We start from the raw sequence: 19,577 nt of genomic DNA, 5'->3' as shown, positions 1-19,577 counted from the left end.
CATATAAAGGAAGTAGGAAATAATAGCAAGGCTAGGAGGATTTGCTATAATTTGTCAACCAAAGCAGGATGGTATTGTGTTGCTTTAGTTGTGAGATTGGCAGAAGAAACAAGTCTAAAGTAAATACCAGACTGTTCAGAAGATTTTCTCAACAGTGATAATGACTGTATGCAGGGAAGTATAGAAACTTGCTATCATTCTCTGTTCACCTGTTTTAACTAACTATTTTTAATTTGATTGGTTCTAGGTAGTCCTACACCAATACCCCATGAAATTGTGACCGTGGGCGATCCTGTACTGTCTTCTGGTCTTCGTAGTATTGGCTCCAGGAGACACAGCACATCTTCACTGTCACCACAGCAGTCAAAACCTAGAAAGACCTCACCTACAAGGGCTGGAAGTGCTTATTCAAGGCACAGTGTATCATCAGTGTCTGCCCTTACTTGCTCATCTTCTGATCCTTTGTCAAATGCTAAAAATGTGGAGAACTTACTAGAGTCTCTTCATTCAAATACATCAAGCACAACAGGGCCAGATCCCACCGTTTCTTGTTGCCCAAAAATGACAGTGAGTAGAGATGGAGGAAGAACTGTTCAAATAACTGGGTCTCAGTCTTCAGATTTGAAGCATCCTGGTGCTTTGGACTTGTTGCCTAAAAGCACATCAAAAATAGAGAAGGCAATATCATCTAACTTGAAGGACTTGGATCATTTGGTTCCTAATTCTAAACACACTACGCAGTCTGACAGTGCATTCACTCTAGATTCAGATGTTGGTAAAGCTGGAACTTTACCAGAACCTAACACAATGGTATTTAATTCCCTGGACCTCCCAGCTTCCCAGTCTTTACAAGCAAGAGACTCTGGAAATAAGGACCACCAGCACATAACCCCATTGCATATTGAAAAAGCAAATCTGCAAGCTGAGGACCTAATTACAAGGAATTTGCAGCCTTCTGGGGTCCATGCCATCTCTTTAGTAAGTGAGAAAGTCCTGTCCAGTCCTAAATATAGACGCCAAAAAGTAAGGAAACCACCAAAAGAAAACTTCAAAGAGATGCATCCCAACAAAATTACTAAAGAGTTTAGTCATTCAGTACCAAACGATGAAGGAAAAAATTTAGAATTCAGGATGGATAATCCAGCTTTGTCAGATGAAAATGCCAATCGGAGGTCAGCCAACAATGTTTCTAGTGAGAAAACTGGGAATAGCACAGATTCTCTGGCACATGGTCCAAATAATCAGCAAGTAGGAATTGAAACAGTCTCAAAAGAACAGCAGCCACCTAGAAAACGCACTGTCAAAGTAACACTGACACCTCTGAAGATGGAGACAGACAGTCGGTCCAAAAAATCCCTGAAAGAAGTATCTTCTGAATCTTCCTGCCCTACTTCAGAACCAGCTCGCTTAGCAAGACCCTCTTCGTCTTCTGAAAACACAGCAGATAGTGCTGTGGAGCAGTTAAGTTCAGTTAGTACCAAAGCCAAAGAGCCTCGAGTAGGTGACGCATTTATTAACCTTCCAGAACAAGAGAGAAACTCTGTGCTTCAGGATGGAAATAAGACTCAAGAAGACAGTTCCTATAAGCGACGGTATCCCAGACGTAGTGCTCGTGCAAGATCTAACATGTTTTTTGGGTTGACTCCACTGTATGGTGTGAGATCATATGGGGAAGAAGACATTCCTTTCTACAGCAATTCAACTGGTAAAAAACGAGGAAAAAGATCAGCAGAAGGTCAAGTGGATGGAGCTGATGACTTAAGCACTTCTTCAGATGAAGATGATGTGTATTACTATAGCTTTTCTCGCACTGTCATTGCCTCTACAACAGAGGAGAGGCTTGTATCGCACAGTTTGTTTAGGGAAGAAGAACAATGTGACCTTCCCAAGATCTCTCAGCAGTTGGATGGTGTGGATGATGGCACAGAAAGTGACACCAGCATCAAAGCAACAACTGGCAAGGTAAATCAGGTCTCTAAGAGAAACAGTAAAGAAAATGGAACAGAAAACTTGAAGCTCAATCGATCAGATGAAACTGGAGAAAAAGAGCATGTGACGAAAAGTTCCACAGTCCACAAAACAAATGAGCAAAAGATGGAGAACTGTCATTCAGTGAGTAGAGGGAAGTCCCATAATCAGGACTCTATAGAGGCTCAGCTAAGCTCCTTAGAAAGTAGTCGGAAAGGACATGCCAGTACACCTTCAGATAAAAGCATCCTGGACACATTTAACACTGAGCTTCTAAAATCAGACTCTGACAATAACAATAGTGATGACTGTGGAAACATTCTTCCATCAGACATAATGGATTTTGTTTTGAAAAACACTCCTTCTATGCAGGCTTTGGGAGAAAGTCCAGAGTCATCCTCTTCAGAACTTCTTACACTTAGTGAAGGGCTAGGTCTTGATAGTAATCGTGGAAAGGATATGGGGTTGTTTGAAGTGTTTTCTCAGCAGTTACCAAGCACAGAACCAGTAGATAGTGGTGTTTCCTCCACTATATCAGCTGAAGAACAGTTTGAGCTGCCCTTAGAACTTCCCTCTGATCTTTCTGTTCTGACAACTCGGAGTCCTACCGTACCAAGTCAAAATCACAACAGACTTGCTGTGATTTCAGAATCTCAGCTTTCCTCGCCAGGAGAGAGATCTGTACTCTCATTGCCTCTAACAGAGACTGATGAGAAAAGAATTGTGGTCTCAGAAAAATCTGTTGCATCCAGTGAAGAAGACTCTGCCCTTTTGGGTCAAGATGTGGACTCAACTCCTGAGAGTCGCATGACTCCTGATTCATATATTCAGGGTCACATGGATACAGAACATATAGCCAGTCCACAATGTGGCCAGGTGGAGCAAGACCATGGGGGAAAACAGGACATACCCAGAAACAATGGAACCCCTGGTCTCCAAGTACCAGTTTCTCCCACTGTGCCACTCCAAAGTCAGAAGTATAGTCCAAGCTCTACAGAAAGTCCTTCTCAGATTTCAAATGCTGCTGTACAGACAACACCTCCCCATCTTAAGCCAGCTCCAGAAAAACTTCTGGTAGTAAATCAGAATATGCAGCCACTTTATGTTCTACAAACGCTTCCCAATGGGGTTACACAAAAAATCCAATTGACTCCTTCAGTTACTTCAGCAGCAAACACAATAGAACCTAGTGCATCAGTTTTAGGCTCAATAGGAAGTGGAGTTACCTTGACAACTGGGTTAAATCCAAGTTTACCACCACCCCAATCCTTATTCTCCTCTGCTAACAAAGGATTGCTCCCTATATCTCATCAATCACATTTATATTCCTTCCCAGGAGCTGCTCAGACTGGCTTCCCACCAAATATCAATAGCCCTGCTTCTGGTCTGCTCATTGGTGTCCAGTCACCTCCAGATTCTCAACTCTTAATTTCTGAAACTAATCAAAGAACAGATCTTGTAACTTCAACTTCAACCTCTTGCCTCAATAAGAAAAGGCCAATATCCCGTCTGCACTCCAGAAAGACTAAAAAGCTGGCACCTTCAGGGTCATCGTCTGCTGTAACCCCTCCTGATGTGATCTCCAACATGACACTGATCAACTTTGCTTCCCCCCAGCTAACAGGAAGTATCTCAAACCATCCAGGTTTAATTGATATGGGAACACTTGGAAATGCCACCTCTCATAGAACTGTTCCAAATATTATCAAACGTTCAAAATCTGGAATTGTCTATTTTGAACAAGCTTCGTTGCTTCCACAGAATTCCGGAACATCCACTACAACCACCACTGTTGGCTCCTCATCTGGGATCATTGGGACAGAAACCAGTCACCTTACAGCTGGATCTGTATCGGGGTTGACTTCTACTTCACCTGTTCTCAATGTTGTATCCATGCAGGCTACTTCAACCACTTCAGCTGGATCTGTTTCTGGGAAGATTTTAGGACAAAATTCTGTAACAATAACAAGCCCAGGATTGCTAAGTGCTCCAGACATGGGATCCATAAGTAATTTATTAATCAAAGCCAGTCAGCACAGCCTAGGACTTCAAGAGCAACACATGACTTTATCACCAGGCTCTGGCATGTTTTCACAGCTAGGAGCATCTCAGAGCCCAACTACTGGAGCCATGACAGCCACATCAAGTATCTGTGTGTTGCCTTCTACACATGCTGTCACCATGGCAGTTACCCAGTCATCCTCTGATTCAGAAGGTCAATATGAACTTCAGCAGGATATGACACAGTTATTGAGTAGCAAATCCACAATCATTTCCTCCCTAAAAGACCTTGCCAGTTCTCAACCAGCTCCCCTATCTTCTTTTCCACCATTAGCTGACATTCCAGGCACTGCTGAACTTGAGCAGAACAAGGTTTCCTCATTGGTGATACATTCTAGTTCAGCATCTCTCAGAGGCTCAGCATCCTCAGGACAGCAGTCTGCAAGCAGCATGGGAGCTGCTGTTACAAAAATTAAGCAGAAAATGAAAAGAATACAACCATCTGTAGACAAAGGAACCGGGAAGAAGCACAAAACATGCCACACATGGACAAGTACAGTAGAAGCACACATTCCAGATGCTGAAGCCAACACTGTACCCATCCTTTCTGCTACAGGGTAGGAACATCTAAACTGTTTGCTCTGAATTCCTTGGTTTTTAAGAAAAAGGAAACAAGAAACAAAGCTGTAAGGCTTCATGGCCTTGTGCTGTAAGCACATAGCATGCTAATGCCATTCAGCTTTTAGTTGTCCAGCTGGAAACAGAAATCAGACTCAATATGCATGAGATGCAAGGTTGAGGTATCTAGTCAGGGAAGTAACTACTTCAAAACAAATTTTTTTGATTTGGATTTAGTAGCTAAGATCAAGTTAAATTTGGGTACAGTAGGTATTTCCCTCTTACTGAGGTTTTACAGTGTAAGGCTTTAATGTCCAAGGTAAAACAGTGTGCTTGTGTGCTATTTTACCACAAGATTCACTAATCCATAGTACCTCTGCACCCTAAGTTCTTAAATACCACAGTAAATATTTTTTGCATTGCTATGACTAGCAGGATGTGTTCTTGACTGCAGCAACAGAACACTAAAAATAGTAGCAGAGAAGTTAACAAACAAAAATAAATTCTGACCCTCCCTTCTTCCCTCCAAGTCAAAATGGCTCCCTCACCCCTTGCACCCAATCTCAACTCCCAAGCCCTGCCTCATCCTCCTCCTCCTACTTATTTTTATAGCAGATAAATAGATGTTAGGGAATTTCTCACAAACAATGATAAAACAGACAAGGAGGGATCTAGTGAGGGCAGGAATCATTACTTATTGTTCTTTCCTACTTATTGTTCTTTCCTGCATTTTCAATAATGGCATTACCTGAACTATTATGTTAGTTTCAAGAGAGTTTCCCATACCTCATGTTAGGGGATAGGGAAACATATTCATCATCATTATCCCACCCATGATTTGACAAAAGGGAGGGAAAGAAAAAGAGGACCTCTTCAGTTAAACAGATTTGTTCATTAAGTTGCTCATGGTGGAAATTTAACACCACCTCTTTAACAGTTAATATTCCATGAATAATGCAAATTGTGACATTTAGAACAAGTTGTGATGGTCATTTTATTTTACTCAGTGACATTTGCCTGCAAAATAACTCATTTTTAAATGAATATTGGAGTGAAATTTTTGCATTAAGCTGCATTAATTGACAAATAATTTGCATTATAACCATAACACAGCCAAGTAAATAGACCAGTCAATTTGTACCCAAGACAGTAGAGATTGACATGACTTTTTGATTTATGAAACTTGTGACATTGGATTTTAAACTCTGGCTTACCTGTTTTTTTTCAAGCTATTGCTCTAACTAGCAAGATATTTCAGAATATAGCATTTAACTTTCAAAGTCCTCTTTGACATGAGAAATTTACAGGCACTAAATTTGGTAGTGCCCCTTTAGCCAAGCTGTAATATTGGGCTATATACTGGTTCAGATCTGCCTGACATTTTTTAATTTTGTGAAATTTGTCTTAGTTTAGTTTAATTTTGAACGATGGTATGCCAAATCATCTCAGAAGTGATTTTACAAAAAAAAAATTACAATGTCATAAACTGTAAGAAAGATAACAGGACAAACAAGGCAGACATGTTACAGCCTTCCCTGTCAAGTAATAAGGGAAAGAATTAAAATGTACTAAGCAGTAGCTGAATTCAGCTTTTGCAGGTGTATGCTTGTCATAAGCTTGTTAATGTCCATAGCCACCTGACAGGTCCTAGTGGGTCAAAGCATTTCATTAAGATTAATTAAAAAGCATTACATTCCTCATCGTCTCTCCAGACCATTCCCAATGAGTGGGTATATGTTCTCTATCAGGAGAACTGGACTGAACTACTAACTAATGTGTCTGTATAAGGGTTGTGTAGCCCTGAGATAATTCAGTATTTCTCCGGAGACAAATCAGGGGAGATGTAGGCACACTTGTTGGTGAAGCCTTCAGACTGATTGTGTGTGTCAATTCATTTGCAGACCATAGATGAGTGACTGTGCAGCCCTACTTTGTCAGGTTTTGAGTTAATATGCTATGTTGGCTTCACTTAATTTTTTTTATCTTGCCTAAAGAGCACTGGATTCTTCTAGTGAAGGGGTTTCAGTCATTCTGGTTCTGGTTTGCTGGGTCTCACCCCGCCCCCCCATCTGGAGTGTACCTGTGTCTTGGCCACCACCCCTGCTCTTCTTAGAAAGGGGTTCCTTGAGCATCTCCCCTCGGGCTGCATGGAACAATCAAAAATAAATAAGTAGAGGGATTAGTACCTTGCTAAGTAGATTTTTAGCTCCAGGATTTTCAGGGTTGCTGTTAATGATGGAAATGTAGACTGTTTCTGGACAACCTGCAGCTGTTGCTTCCTCCTCAACTAGGAGGGTTTTTTTGGTGGGAAGCAGTATTCCCATCCCCAGAAGTTCCACCAGCAAAAGTCCCAGCTGGCTTCCAAGTTGAAGCAAGGGATGGAATTTTGACTGGTTCCAGCAGAGCAAAGCGTTGAGGCAGAGAAAAGGGCAAACAGAATGCTGGGAATGATTAAGAAGGGGATTACGAATAGATCGGGGAAGGTTATCATGCTGCTGTACCGGGCCTTGGTACGCCCTCACCTGAAATACTGTGTCCAGCACTGGTTGCTATATATGAAGAAGGACACAGTACTACTCGAAAGGGTCCAGAGAAGAGCGACTAAAATGGTTAAGGGGCTGGAGTAGTTGCCGTACAGTGAGAGATTAGAGAAACTGGGCCTTTTCTCCCTTGAAAAGAGGAGACTGAGAGGGGACATGATCGAAACATTCAAAATAATGAAGGGAATAGACTTAGTACCCTCTCCAAGGTAGAGAGAACGAGAGGGCACTCTCCAAAGTTAAAAGGGGATAGATTCCGTACAAATGTAAGGAAGTTGTTCTTCACCCAGAGTGGTAAAAAACTGGGACGCTTTTCTGGAGGCTGTTATAAGGGAAAACACCCTCCATGGATTCAAGACAAAGTTGGACAAGTTCCTGCTGAACCAGAACTTACGCAGGTAAGGCTTGTCTCAGTTAGGGCACTGGTCTTTGACCTAAGGGCCCCCGCATGAGCGGACTGCTGGGCACGATGGACCAATGGTCTGACCCAGCAGCAGCAATTCTTATGTTTATAGCTACCATCAAAGTTCCTGTCCCGGACAACCTACCTATAGAAGGGATATAGAATTTTACAATCAGTGGTAATTCTTTGTAACCTCTAACTAGTGAGTTCTTCAAATATTCCAGCTCTGTTTTGCTCTGAATTGGCATTGACACCCTCCAAATTACCCACCAAGAACATCATTTCTCAGGACAAGGAGGTACTCTTTCAGTAAACCTCTGCCCTTTTGATGATTGAACTCTTGCCACCCAGGGGAAAGGGGAAGGAATTCTTGTGCAATCCCTCTGGAGGCTGAACTTGTGGGATCTTGTATCCTCTTTAGCCTTGGCTGCAGGGCTAATAAAACTTGTTATCCCAGGACAAGCAGGCAGCATATTCTCACATGTGGGTGACGTAATCCACGGAGCCCCGACGCGGACAGCTTTTCAAGCAAACTTGATTGAAGATTTCAAGTTTGCTAGTGCTGCACCACGCATGTGTGTGCCTTCCTGATCCACTAGAGGGCGCATACCCTCCTCATGGTCCTCAGTTCTTAGTTTTCCGCTGAGCCAGAAAGCCCTGTCTCTCTTCTCTGCGTTCTTCTAAGTGCCTTTCTGGCACCTCGGCTTCTTTATTTTGTTAGGGAGTCGCTGTGCGTTTGTTAATTGATCGTGTATTTTCTTTGTTTCAAAAAAAAAAGGACTTTTTATTGTATTTCTGCTGGTTCCATCGGCAGGCCCTTCTTGGGCCTCAGCCATGCTGCTAGGCCTCATTTTGTTGCAGCTGTATTTTCTTCTTCCCTGGCCTCTCTCTGGGCTCACCTCGTGTGAGCAGAATGGCCGGGACCCTTTTTCCTTCGTTGGAATCGGACTGAGTAGCTTCGATCCCCGGTAAGTTTTTCTTTCTTTCTTTCTTTCTTTCTTCTAGGTGTGTTACCTTGGTAACGCCACCGGCTGAGTCTCAGGCATTCCAGGCATCGAGTGCAATCGTGCCCGCCTCTACGAGACCTTCGATGCGTGCCTCCTTTCAAGGGAATACTCATCTCGAGGTTGCCCTTTATGGAGCGTACTGCTGCACCTTTATTACCAGTTTAATTGGTACGGTGTCGACTTCTGAACCTCGACGGACTTCGGTGTGCCTCGACGTCGACTGGGGCTTCGTGCCTCGACGTCGACTGAGGCTTCGTACGTCAACTGAGGCTTCGTGCCTCGACATCGGCTGAGGCTTCGTGCCTTGACGTCTCCTGGGGCTTCGTGCCTCGACGTCCCTGAGGTTTTGTGCCTCGACATCGCCTGAGGTTTTGTGCCTCGACGTCGACTGGGGCTTCGTGCCTCGACGTCGACTGGGGCTTCGTGCCTCGACGTCGACTGGAGCTTCGTGCCTCGACTGGGGCTTCGTGCCTCGACGTCGACTGGGGCTTCGTGCCTCGACGTCGACTGAGGCTTCGGGCCTCGACGTCGGCTGAGGCTTCGTACCTCGACTTCGGCTGAGGCTTCGGGCCTCGACGTCGGCTGAGGCTTCGGGCCTCGATGTCGGCTGAGGCTTCGTGCCTCGACGTCGACTGAGGCTTCGTGCCTCGACGTCGACTGGGGCTTCGTGCCTCGACGTCGACTGGGGCTTCGTGCCTCGACGTCGACTGGGGCTTCGTGCCTCGACGTCGACTGGGGCTTCGTGCCTCGACGTCGACTGGGGCTTCGTGCCTCGACGTCGACTGGGGCTTCGTGCCTCGACGTCGACTGGGGCTTCGTGCCTCGACTGGGGCTTCGTGCCTCGACGTCGACTGGGGCTACGTGCCTCGACGTCGACTGGGGCTTCGTGCCTCGACGTCGACTGGGGCTTCGTGCCTCGACGTCGACTGGGGCTTTGTGCCTCGCCGTCGACTCTGGCTTTGTGCCTCGCCGTCGTCTGAGGCTTTGTGCCTCGCCGTCGTCTGAGGCTTGGTGCCTCGCCGTCGTCTGAGGCTTGGTGCCTCACCGCCGCCTGAGGCCTTGTGCCTCGACGTAGAATGCGGCCTTGTGCCTCAACGTTGTCTGAGGCTTTGTGCTTCGAATTTCTGCCTCGACGTCGACTGGGGCTTGGTGTCACGATGTCGACTGAGGCTTGGTGTCTCGACATCGACGGATGCTTTGTACCTTCGATGTCGGCTGAACCGTGTGCTCCGCGTCGCCTGATGCTTGTGCTTCGACGTCGACTGAGGCTGGGTGCCTCATCGTCGGCTGGAGCTCTGTGCCTCGTCGTCGAACGAGGCTTCGTGCCTCGCCGTTGACTGGAGCTTTGTGACTTGACGTCGCTTGGGGCTTTGTGCCCTTTGGTTGACTGTGGCCTTGTGCCTCGAAGTCGACTGTGGCTTGGTGCCGCAACGTCGCTAGGGGCTTTATACCTCGGCATCGGCTGAGGCTTTGGGCCTCGGCGTCGACTGCGGGTTTGCGCCCCGGTTTCGACGAGGGCTTCGTGCCTCGACTTCGTCTGTGGCTCTGTGCCTCGGCGTCTCCGGCTCCTATTCGAGAGGGTTCCCCGTTTTCTCTTCGGTTCATTCCGGGCAGCCGTGACGGATTCTTGTAGTGCGGAGTTTGGTTTCCTGGAGGAGACTCTCTTCCTGCTCCGGCTCTATTGCTCCCGCCATGCGTCATCTCGCTTGGCGCAGAGTGTGGCTGAGGATCCGAACCTTCAGGATCGTCTCGCCACTTTTACTTGCGTGAGTACTGCGTTTCTTGAGGCCTCTCTTGCGGAGGCCACTAACCGCCTTTCAGAATGCGACCGGTCCTTCGCCTATCGGGACGCCTTCAGCTGAATCCCTTCTGCCTTGGTGGTTTGGACTCCTTCTCCGGAGGGGCCCTCCGGATACCTTTCTTGTGTTATCTCGGCCTCCTTCGCAGCAGCCGCAATAGCTGCAGCAGCGCCGGGTTATGGTCCAGCCGCCGGCTTCAGCGACTCCTGGCCATCTTTTTGACTATTCTCGCATAGCCTCCGGGCTGCTCTCTTTCTGGGGATTCCTCCCCTCCTTTCGGGTGGGGTGTCACCGTGTCTACGCACTGGGAGTATAGCCTCGCCTCTGTTGGTTGGGCGTTCCCATCCTCCCATCTGCGTCTGGTCCTGGCCCTTTGTGACCTGCACTAGTTTCTAGTCTGGGAGCGGTTCAGACTCTGTCCGCCCCAGTCTCGGGAGTCCGTCGGGGCGGACCTGGACCCAGTTTGTCTGCGCTCCTTCTTGTCTCGGCCTCAGGGGGAGGGCCTTGTTTGTTTATACCGGACGATGGCCCCTCTGTCCTCGGTCCGCCTCCATTCTTTTCTGCCTCTGCCTCGGCAGGCCGCCTGTCTGCGCCTGAGTCAGCTGGTGTCTCAGCGGTCTTCGGCCTCGGCTGAGCTGATGCTGATGCTTTGGGATCATGGGTCTCCACGGTTCATGTCCCGATGTTCGCCTGGTTTCCTCTTCGTGTTCCCCGCTGGACCCAAGCATCTCAGTGATGGCAGGATCGGGATCCCGCTTCCCAGCGCTTTTGTGGTGCGCTGGTTTCGTTGGTGGGCCACCTCTTCGTATCCCCGCATCAAAAGGTTCTGCCGATGGACTCATCGGCTTAGGGGCGCAACACGACGGCCTTCGGACTCGGGGTCTTTGGTCGGGTGCGGACCGTCGCAGCCGCATCAATCTGCTAAAGCTCCGGGCCATTTACAATGCTGTGGTAGATTTTCGTTATTGGTTGCTGGATTGCGGGGTCCTGGTGCATCCCGACATCCCGGTGGCGATGTATTCTGTGACCAAGCCAGGGTGTACAGGTTCCCTGTTACTTTGCAGGGAAGCCCTTCGTCATTGGAGGGGGAGTTACACCGCTACTTCTTTCTTTGGGCGGTGTATTTCCGGGGCGAGCAGCATTGTCTGGTGAACACGTTGAGTCGCCCTTTTCGGCCGCATGAATGGTCGCTCCATTCTCAGACTCTGCGGCATGTGGTTGTTTGGTGGGGAACCCCACAGGTAGTTCTGTTCGCTTTGCCCCTCACTCACTGGTTGCCTCGATATTGCTCGAGGATGTTCTCCCGGGTTCGCGTCGAGGTGGATGCTTTCCTTCTCGATTGGATGGGCAGGTTCCTCTATGTGTTCCCTCCCTTTACTCTGATTCTCAGGTCTTTGATACACCTCCTGTCGGTCTGCGCCACCATGATCTTGATGGCTCCTCTGTGGCCCTGGCAGCTGTGGTTCTCCCTGCTCCTCCAGCATGTCAGGGAGCCTCTGTTCCTACCTATGCTCCCTTCTCTGCTGTCTCAGTGTTGAGGTTTCTGTTGCATTCCAATCTGCAGTCTCTACACTTATCAGCTTAGTTCCTCGCAACGTGCCTCCCTCCTTCTGTTTCTCTCAAGTCGGTGGGGGTGTTTTCGAGGCCTCTCGAAAGATCTCCACTCGGCAATGCTATTCCCAGAAATGGTCCTGATTTGCTGCGTGGTGTGCTGAGCACCGCATGGATCCGCTCTCTGCCTCCTTGCCTTCAGTGCTGGTTTATCTGTTTCACTCTCGGTCTGGTCTCAAATCGACATCTATTCGAGCCCACCTCTGTGCTTTTGCTGCCTTTCATCGGCCGCTTGATGGGACGCTGCTCTCCGTCCATCTGACGGTTTCCCGCTTTATGAGGGATCTCTTCAATGTACATCCTCTGCTCAAAACCCCTTCGGTGGTTTGGGATCTTTGTGTGGTCCTGACTCAATTGGTGATACCTCCATTTGATTCCATTGATAAAGCTCTTTTGAATTACTTCACCTGTCAGGTGGTATTCCTGGTTGCTCTCACGTCTGCTCGCAGAGTCAGTGAGCTGCAAGCTCTGGTTGCGGGCCCGTCTTTTCCTGTATTTCTTCATGACACGGTGGTCCTGCGTACTCAACCCCAGTTCTTGCCCAAGGTGGTTTTGGACTTTCCTCTCAATCATTCCATTGTTCTTCTGGTCTCTTTTCCGAAGCCCCACTCGCCTCCTGGCGAGGTGGCGCTTTACACACTTGACTGTAAGAGGGCGTTGGCTTTTTATCTTCAACGCACTCAGTCTCCTCAGACAGTTCCTCAATTGTTTTTGTCCCTCGACCCTAATCGGTTAGGTCGCCCAGTTTCCAAGCGCAACTTGTCCAACTGGTTGGCTGCTTGTATTTCCTTTTGCTACGCTCAGGCTGGTCTCGCGCTGCATGGTCGAATCGTGGGACATAAGTCCGAGCGATGGCGGCTTCTGTAGCTTTCCTCAGGTCGACGCCTATCGAGGAGATTTGCAAGGCTGCCACTTGGTCTTCGGTTCATACTTTCACCTCCCACTACTGCCTGGATACTCTGTCCAGGAGCGACGGCCGGTTGGGCCAGTCGGTTTTGCGTAATCTGTTTTCTTAATTGCCAACTTCCCTCCGTCCCTTTTTTGGTTAGCTTGGAGGTCACCCACATGTGAGAATATGCTGCCTGCTTGTCCTGGGATAAAACACAGTTACTTACCGTAACAGGTGTTATCCAGGGACAGCAGGCAGATATTCTCACAACCCGCCCGCCTCCCCGAGGTTGGCTTCTTTGCTAGCTATCTGAACTGAGGACCATGAGGAGGGTATGCGCCCTCTAGTGGATCAGGAAGGCACACACATGCGTGGTGCAGCACTAGCAAACTTGAAATCTTCAATCAAGTTTGCTTGAAAAGCTGTCCGTGTCGGGGCTCCGTGGATGACGTCACCCACATGTGAGAATATCTGCCTGCTGTCCCTGGATAACACCTGTTACGGTAAGTAACTGTGCTTTACCTCCCCTCTAGGCTATCTGCCTAGTAGCTTCCTGTCATGCTCAGTTTTACTGCAGCCTCGCTGTATGGGTGAAATCGGTCTCTTCTGCTTGTGATTTGTTTTCAATTCCTAGTCTTTATTTGATTTGTTTCGCGAGTTTGCCCAAGTGCTGCGGATCAACTCTTTGGGAGTGATCCTTCGGCGGGAGATTGCAGACATTTTAAATTTTGTCTGTTTCTGGAGGGTGTTCTGTAAGCTTAAACTGCAGTAAGCCTGCAGATTGGATTGGGAGCCATTGCTCCCCTTGTTCATTCGCAAAGGAGTACAGTGCAGGCTGCTGCGGTTCCATGGGGGTATGCCGGGATCTGAACTGGACTGCGTGTCTTCCCTAATTTCCCTGAGGGGTCCTGGTGGTCATGATCTGTGGTGACAGGGAAGGTGAGGTGGTCAGATGACCTGAAAAATCCAGTTTAATCAGCTCCTGAGTACTGATCTCCTGGCTTGTACTGTCTATTGCAGGCTGCCATAGACTTTCATTGCAGCACATGTCTGTGGTGTCTGTGAGTCGCAGAGTTTTGGCGGTTTTGGGGGGTGCTGAAATCGGGGTTTTGGTTAGTTTCCCTGCATGCCTTGGTCCCCCCCACCTGTAAAATTGCCATTTTTCATGGTTCCCTGAGTTTTTCCTGGGCAGTTTTTGGGCAAAATTGGCACCCACAGCAGCCATCTTAGATTTTCTTTAAAGTTTTCAAAAGTATATTTTTTGGACTTAGAAGCTTCGTGTTTGCTTCAGACTTCACAAATGGCCACCTCAGGACAGGATGGCATGGATTCATGCCGTAAATGCGGCAGATGCTGGCGGATTCGCAGCTGTGTATTATGTGCGCCACGAGGGGCGTGGATTCCGCAGTATTCTCTGGGGAGGCCCTGCTTTCCTCCGATTCCACTGGAGATGTGATTCCAGCATCCGAGACACCAAAATTGGGCGAGGAAAGCGCTTTCATGAAATGCAAGTGCAGTTCCAGGGAAAAGTCTCATAAGTCTTCTAAACATTCCAAATCTGAGTCCTGCGGATCGGCTCTTGCCGCCGGTGACTAATTGCCGCTGGAATTTGTGGATATTCTGTATCAGGCTTTCAGGAGAAAAAGGGCTATGCCTGTCTCTCCCTCTCAGACTCCAGTGCGCCAGTCTGTTCAGCCTTTGGATTCCAACATGTCCATTTGCTGTCTTGCTGGTCTACCTGAAAGCAAGCAGCAGCTCCACCATTGCCTTGGTACCTGCGTCAATTTCTATGTCGTCGCTGTTGCATGGCTCTTCGGTGGGATTAGCTGATGTAGATAACTTAGCAGATCTAGGAGATTCCCAGAACACTGATTTCCATGATCTGGGAGAGGATCAGACAGTGTGCCTCCCTCTTTAAGTTCAGCCGCCTCCCTGATCTTATCTCTGAATCCCGCTTTCCGCTGCATTTCCGGACCACACGGACTTGGCAGAAATGCTCTTGTAGGTTTGGGAGGCCCCGGAGGGTCCCCTGAAGTGCACTAGGGCCATGGGTAAATTATATCCCATGGCATCGGAATTTTCCAAGTGCTTAGTTCCGCCGAAGGTGAATTCAGCGGTGGCTCAGGTCACTAAACATACCTCTTTGCCCTTGGATGGAGGGGATGTCATGAAGGATGTCCAGGACAGAAAAGTGGATTTTGTCATGAAGGGTCTTTTTGATTCTGCTGCGGCAGGAGTGCGAGCTACGGCGGCCACTTCCTTTGTGACAAACTCCGTCATGATCCTGAGGAGGTTGTCCTTCGGGACCTTGACTTCCTGGTTTCTGGAGTGAATTATTTGGCAGACACACTCTAAGATATCTTGAAAGTTTTTGCTAAGCTGGGAGATTATTCAGTTTCTGCAAGGAGAATGTTTTGATTTCGCTAGTGGTTGGGTGATTCTTCATCTAACACTACGCTGAGCAAGTTGCCTTTTAAGGATCGCTCTTGTTTGGCCAGGGTTTGGATGACTTTATGGCCAGTGTGCATGACCGTAAGCCTAAGTTGCTTCCCGGCTCTACGTCGCCTGACCAGGGAGATGGGACGACTAAATTTTCGTCCCTTCCGGCGAACCTCACTGTACGCCGGACCCCCTGCGGTGGGACAGTGTTTTGGAACGTCCTCCAGACCTCACTTTGGAGGTGCAGTGCGCTGTCATAATAACATAGTAGATGACGGCAGATAAAGACTCGAATGGTCCATCCAGTCTGCCAAACCTGATTCAATTTAAATTTTTTAATTTTTTCTTCTTAGCTATTTCTGGGCAAGAATTCAAAGCTTTACCCTGTACTGTGCTTGGGTTCCAACTGCCGAAATCTCTGTTAAGACTTACTCCAGCCCATGTACACCCTCCCAGCCATTGAAGCCCTCCCCAGCCTATCCTCCACCAAACAGCACACCGTGCAAGTCTGCCCAGTACTGGCCTTAGTTCAATATTTAATATTATTTTCTGATTCTAAATCCTCTGTGTTCATCCCACGCTTCTTTGAACTCAGTCACAGTTTTACTCTCCACCACCTCTCTCGGGAGCGCATTCCAGGCATCCACTACCCTCTCCGTAAAGTAGAATTTCCTAACAATGCCCATGAATCTACCTCCCTTCAACCTCAAATTATGTCCTCTGGTTTTACCATTTTCCTTTCTTTGGAAAATATTTTGTTCTACGTTAATACCCTTCAAGTATTTGAACGTCTGAATCATATCTCCCCTGTCTCTCCTTTCCTCTAGGGTATACATATTCAGGGCTTCCAGTCTCTCCTCATACGTCTTCTGGCGCAAGCCTCCTATCATTTTCGTCGCCCTCCTCTGGACCGTCTCAAGTCTTCTTACGTCCTTCGCCAGATACGGTCTCCAAAACTGAACACAATGACCTGTACAGGTGCATCAACGCCTTCTTCCTTCTACTGACTACGCCTCTCTTTATACAGCCCAGCATCCTTCTGGCAGCAGCCACTGCCTTGTCACACTGTTTTTTTGCCTTTAGATCTTCGGACACTATCACCCCAAGGTCCCTCTCCCCGTCCGTGCATATCAGCTTCTCTCCTCCCAGCATATACGTTTCCTTCCTATTATTAATCCCCAAATACATTGCTCTGCATTTCTTTGCATTGAATTTTAGTTGCCAGGCATTAGACCATCCTCTAACTTTTGCAGATCCTTTTTCATATTTTCCACTCCCTCTTCGGTGTCTACTCTGTTACAAATCTTGGTATCATCTGCAAAAAGGCACACTTTTCCTTCTAACCCTTCAGCAATGTCACTCACAAACATATTGAACAGGATTGGCCCCAGCACCGATCCCTGAGGGACTCCACTACTCATCTTTCCTTCCTTCGAGCGACTTCCATTAGGAAAAGTGAGTAGTGGAGTCCCTCAGGGATTGGTGCTGGGGCCAATCCTGTTCAATATGTTTGTGAGTGACATTGCTGAAGGGTTAGAAGGAAAAGTGTGCCTTTTTGCAGATGATACCAAGATTTGTAACAACTCTCGACCTTCTGTCCCTTCCAAGAGAAAATTAAGACACCAGATCTCTGATGAAGGCCCCCCCCCCAGATCGGGGGAACGGCTTTCGGCCTTCCTTCTGGAATGGCTAAACATAATCTCGGACCAGTGGGTCTTAGAGGTACTTAGGGAGGGCCTTTGATTACAGTTCTTCCGGCTGCCCCGGACTTCTTCCTGTCCTCTCCCAAGGAAAACCGGACAGGGCTGGCAAAGTGAGCACTACATTGCTCCGGTTACTGGATCTGGCGGCCATAGAGCTGGTCCCAAGGGAAGAGTTGGGCTCCAGGAGATACTCGATTCATCGTGCCAAAGAAAGACTCTGAAGATTGCAGACCGATTCTGGACCTGAAAGCAGTAAACGCATTCATGTGAGTTCCATGTTTCCAGATGGATACGGTACGTTCTGTAATAGCAGCAGTGGCGCCCGGAGAGTTTTTGGCTTCCTTGGATCTCACGGAAGCGTACCTCCACATCCCAATATTTCTGGATCATTGGAGATTCCAGAGGTTTCATGTTCATGGGAGGCATTTCCATTTGTGGTGCTACCTTTCAGTTTGGCTTCGGCGCCCAGATCATTCACCAAAGTCATGGTGGAGGTAGCTGCCCATCTGCAATCACTGGGTGTGCTCGTACATCCGTACCTCGACAACTGGCTCCCTTGAGGGTGCAGGGCTGCTTGGCAGTTTGCCAAGTGGTATCTTTGCTGCAAAGTCTTAGATGGGTGATCAATCTGAAGAGTCGCCTCGAGCCGACACAGGACTTGGAGTACCTGGGAGTCCAGTTGCACACAGGGATGAACCAGGTATTTCTTCCAGAAAACTCAAACTCAGGAGTACGATTCTGGATATGTTAGCGATCCCAGCACCAACAACCGGGCAGTATCTGCAGGTGTTGGCTCTCATGGTGGTGACCATAGATGTGATTCCGTGGGTGAGAGCTCGCCTACATCCTCTTCAGTTACCCCTTCTGACGTGCTGGAATCCCCAGATAGATGCACTGGGGTTCAGCAGTATGCTGTGGTGGTTGAACCCAGTCACTCTGAACAAAGGGCTCCCTCTGTGGGTCTTGGACTATGTGACCCTGACTATGGATACGAGTCTCTCAGGCTGGGGAGCAGTTTGCAAGTCTATACTGGTCCAGGGACGCTGGGTGGTGAGGGAAAGCAGATGGTCGATCACTCGACTGGAGCTGTGAGCGATCTGGTTAGCTCTGCAAGATTTCATGGGAGTCTCCACCGGAAGGCTGTCCATGTGTTCTTGGACAATGCGACGCTGTTGCCTATGTAGCCCGTCAAGGGGACACGAGGAGTCCCCTGCTGGGCTTGGAGGCTCGGATGCTTTTTGCTTGGGCGGAGCGTCATCTGTTGGCATTGTCCGCGGCTCATGTGGCCGGCATAGACAACGTTCAGGCAGACGTTCTCAGGCTCTGGACCAAGGAGAATGTTCCCTGTCAGGGCTAGCGTTAGAGGCCATAGTGTGCCTCTCACAGGCGTTCGGTGATCCTTGTGGCTCCGGACTTGCCCAGAAGACCTTAGTACGCAGACCTTGTGAGGTTGAGCTCGGAAAGGGGTCTGAGTCTTCCTTGCCATCGGAGGTTGCTCACGCAGGGACCGGTTGCACTTTATGATCAGGACCGCTTTGGTCTTACGCCTGGTGCTTGAGTGAGCGGCCTTAAGGGCCAGGGATTATTCCTTTGCGGTTGTCGCCACGCTCCTTCAGAGTAAGTGGAAATCAACTGTATTGGCCTACGCGAACGCCTGGAGGTGCTTTCAGGCTTGGTGTGCAGAGGTTCAGGTGAACCCTTTGGTACCATCGGTGGCTAATGTTCTGGACTTCCTGGAGGCTGGGTATGGCAGTCTCTTCTCTCCGTGTCCAGATTGCGGGACTTTCCTGTTTACGTCCCTCTTCGTTCAGGGATTCTCTGGCATTTCACCCAGACATTGTCCGGTTCTTGAGGGGAGCTGGAAGGTTGCGGCCTCCCTTAAGACCACTGTGTCCAATGTGGAATTTGAATTTAGTCCTATGCTTCCTGACTCGTCCACCCTTTGAACCCCTGGATAGAATCTCTGACAGAGCTTATCATTAAGACCGTTTTTATTGTGGCGATCACTTCGGTGCGGAGAGTGTCGGAGCTTCAGGCTCTGTCGTGCGGGGATCCGTTTCTTCGCATCACTGTGTTGGCAGCGATTTTGAGGACTGTGTCTTCCTTTCTTCCGGAAGTGATTTCCTCTTTCCATGTCAACCAGGATGTTCAGCTGCCAGCCTTTGTTTCTTCGGGTTCCAAGTCTAAGGACTGTGTTTAGCAGTCTCTGGCTGTACGGCATCTCCTTTTGAGACACCTGGAAGCCACTAATGTTTTCCGTCTGTCGGATCATCTCTTTGTTCTAGCGGGCCTCGCTTCTAAGGCTACCATCTCGTGTTGGATATGTGTGGCCATTTCCGCTGCCTATGTTTCAGCAGTGAAGAAGCCTCCCCTTGTGGTGAAGGCTCACTCTACCAAAGGCATGGCTTCCTCAGTGGCGGAGTCTCTGGCGGTTTCGCCTGAGGAGATTTGAGGGCGGCCATGTGGACTTCGCTTCATACCTGTACCGGGTTTTATCGGTTTGATGTGACAGCTAGGGGTGATGCGGTCTTGGCGCTTCCGTTCTGGCGGCGAGCTCGTAGGGCCCCCCCCCCCCCCCCGAGAATTGGGACTGCTTTGA

The 19,577-nt window shown here is 48.6% G+C and overlaps 1 protein-coding gene across 4 annotated transcripts in view; it reads left to right on the top strand.

The window, feature by feature from the left end:
• Positions 1-19,577, top strand: part of KMT2A (lysine methyltransferase 2A) — a 301,152-nt gene that overhangs the window by 178,763 nt on the left and 102,812 nt on the right. For all 4 annotated transcript variants that reach the window (XR_004536758.1, XM_033917957.1, XM_033917958.1 and 1 more), the window contains exon 27: positions 248-4,586. Coding sequence is in view for 3 of the 4 variants with exons in the window: in XM_033917957.1 (XP_033773848.1) it covers positions 248-4,586 (4,339 nt within the window). In the remaining variant the exon portion in view is untranslated. The remainder of the gene's footprint in view (positions 1-247; positions 4,587-19,577) is intronic.

Source organism: Geotrypetes seraphini, chromosome 13 (genome assembly GCF_902459505.1).
Source record: "Geotrypetes seraphini chromosome 13, aGeoSer1.1, whole genome shotgun sequence".
Taxonomy (NCBI): Eukaryota; Metazoa; Chordata; class Amphibia; order Gymnophiona; family Dermophiidae; genus Geotrypetes; species Geotrypetes seraphini.
This window is presented reverse-complemented; position numbering and strand designations above follow the sequence as displayed.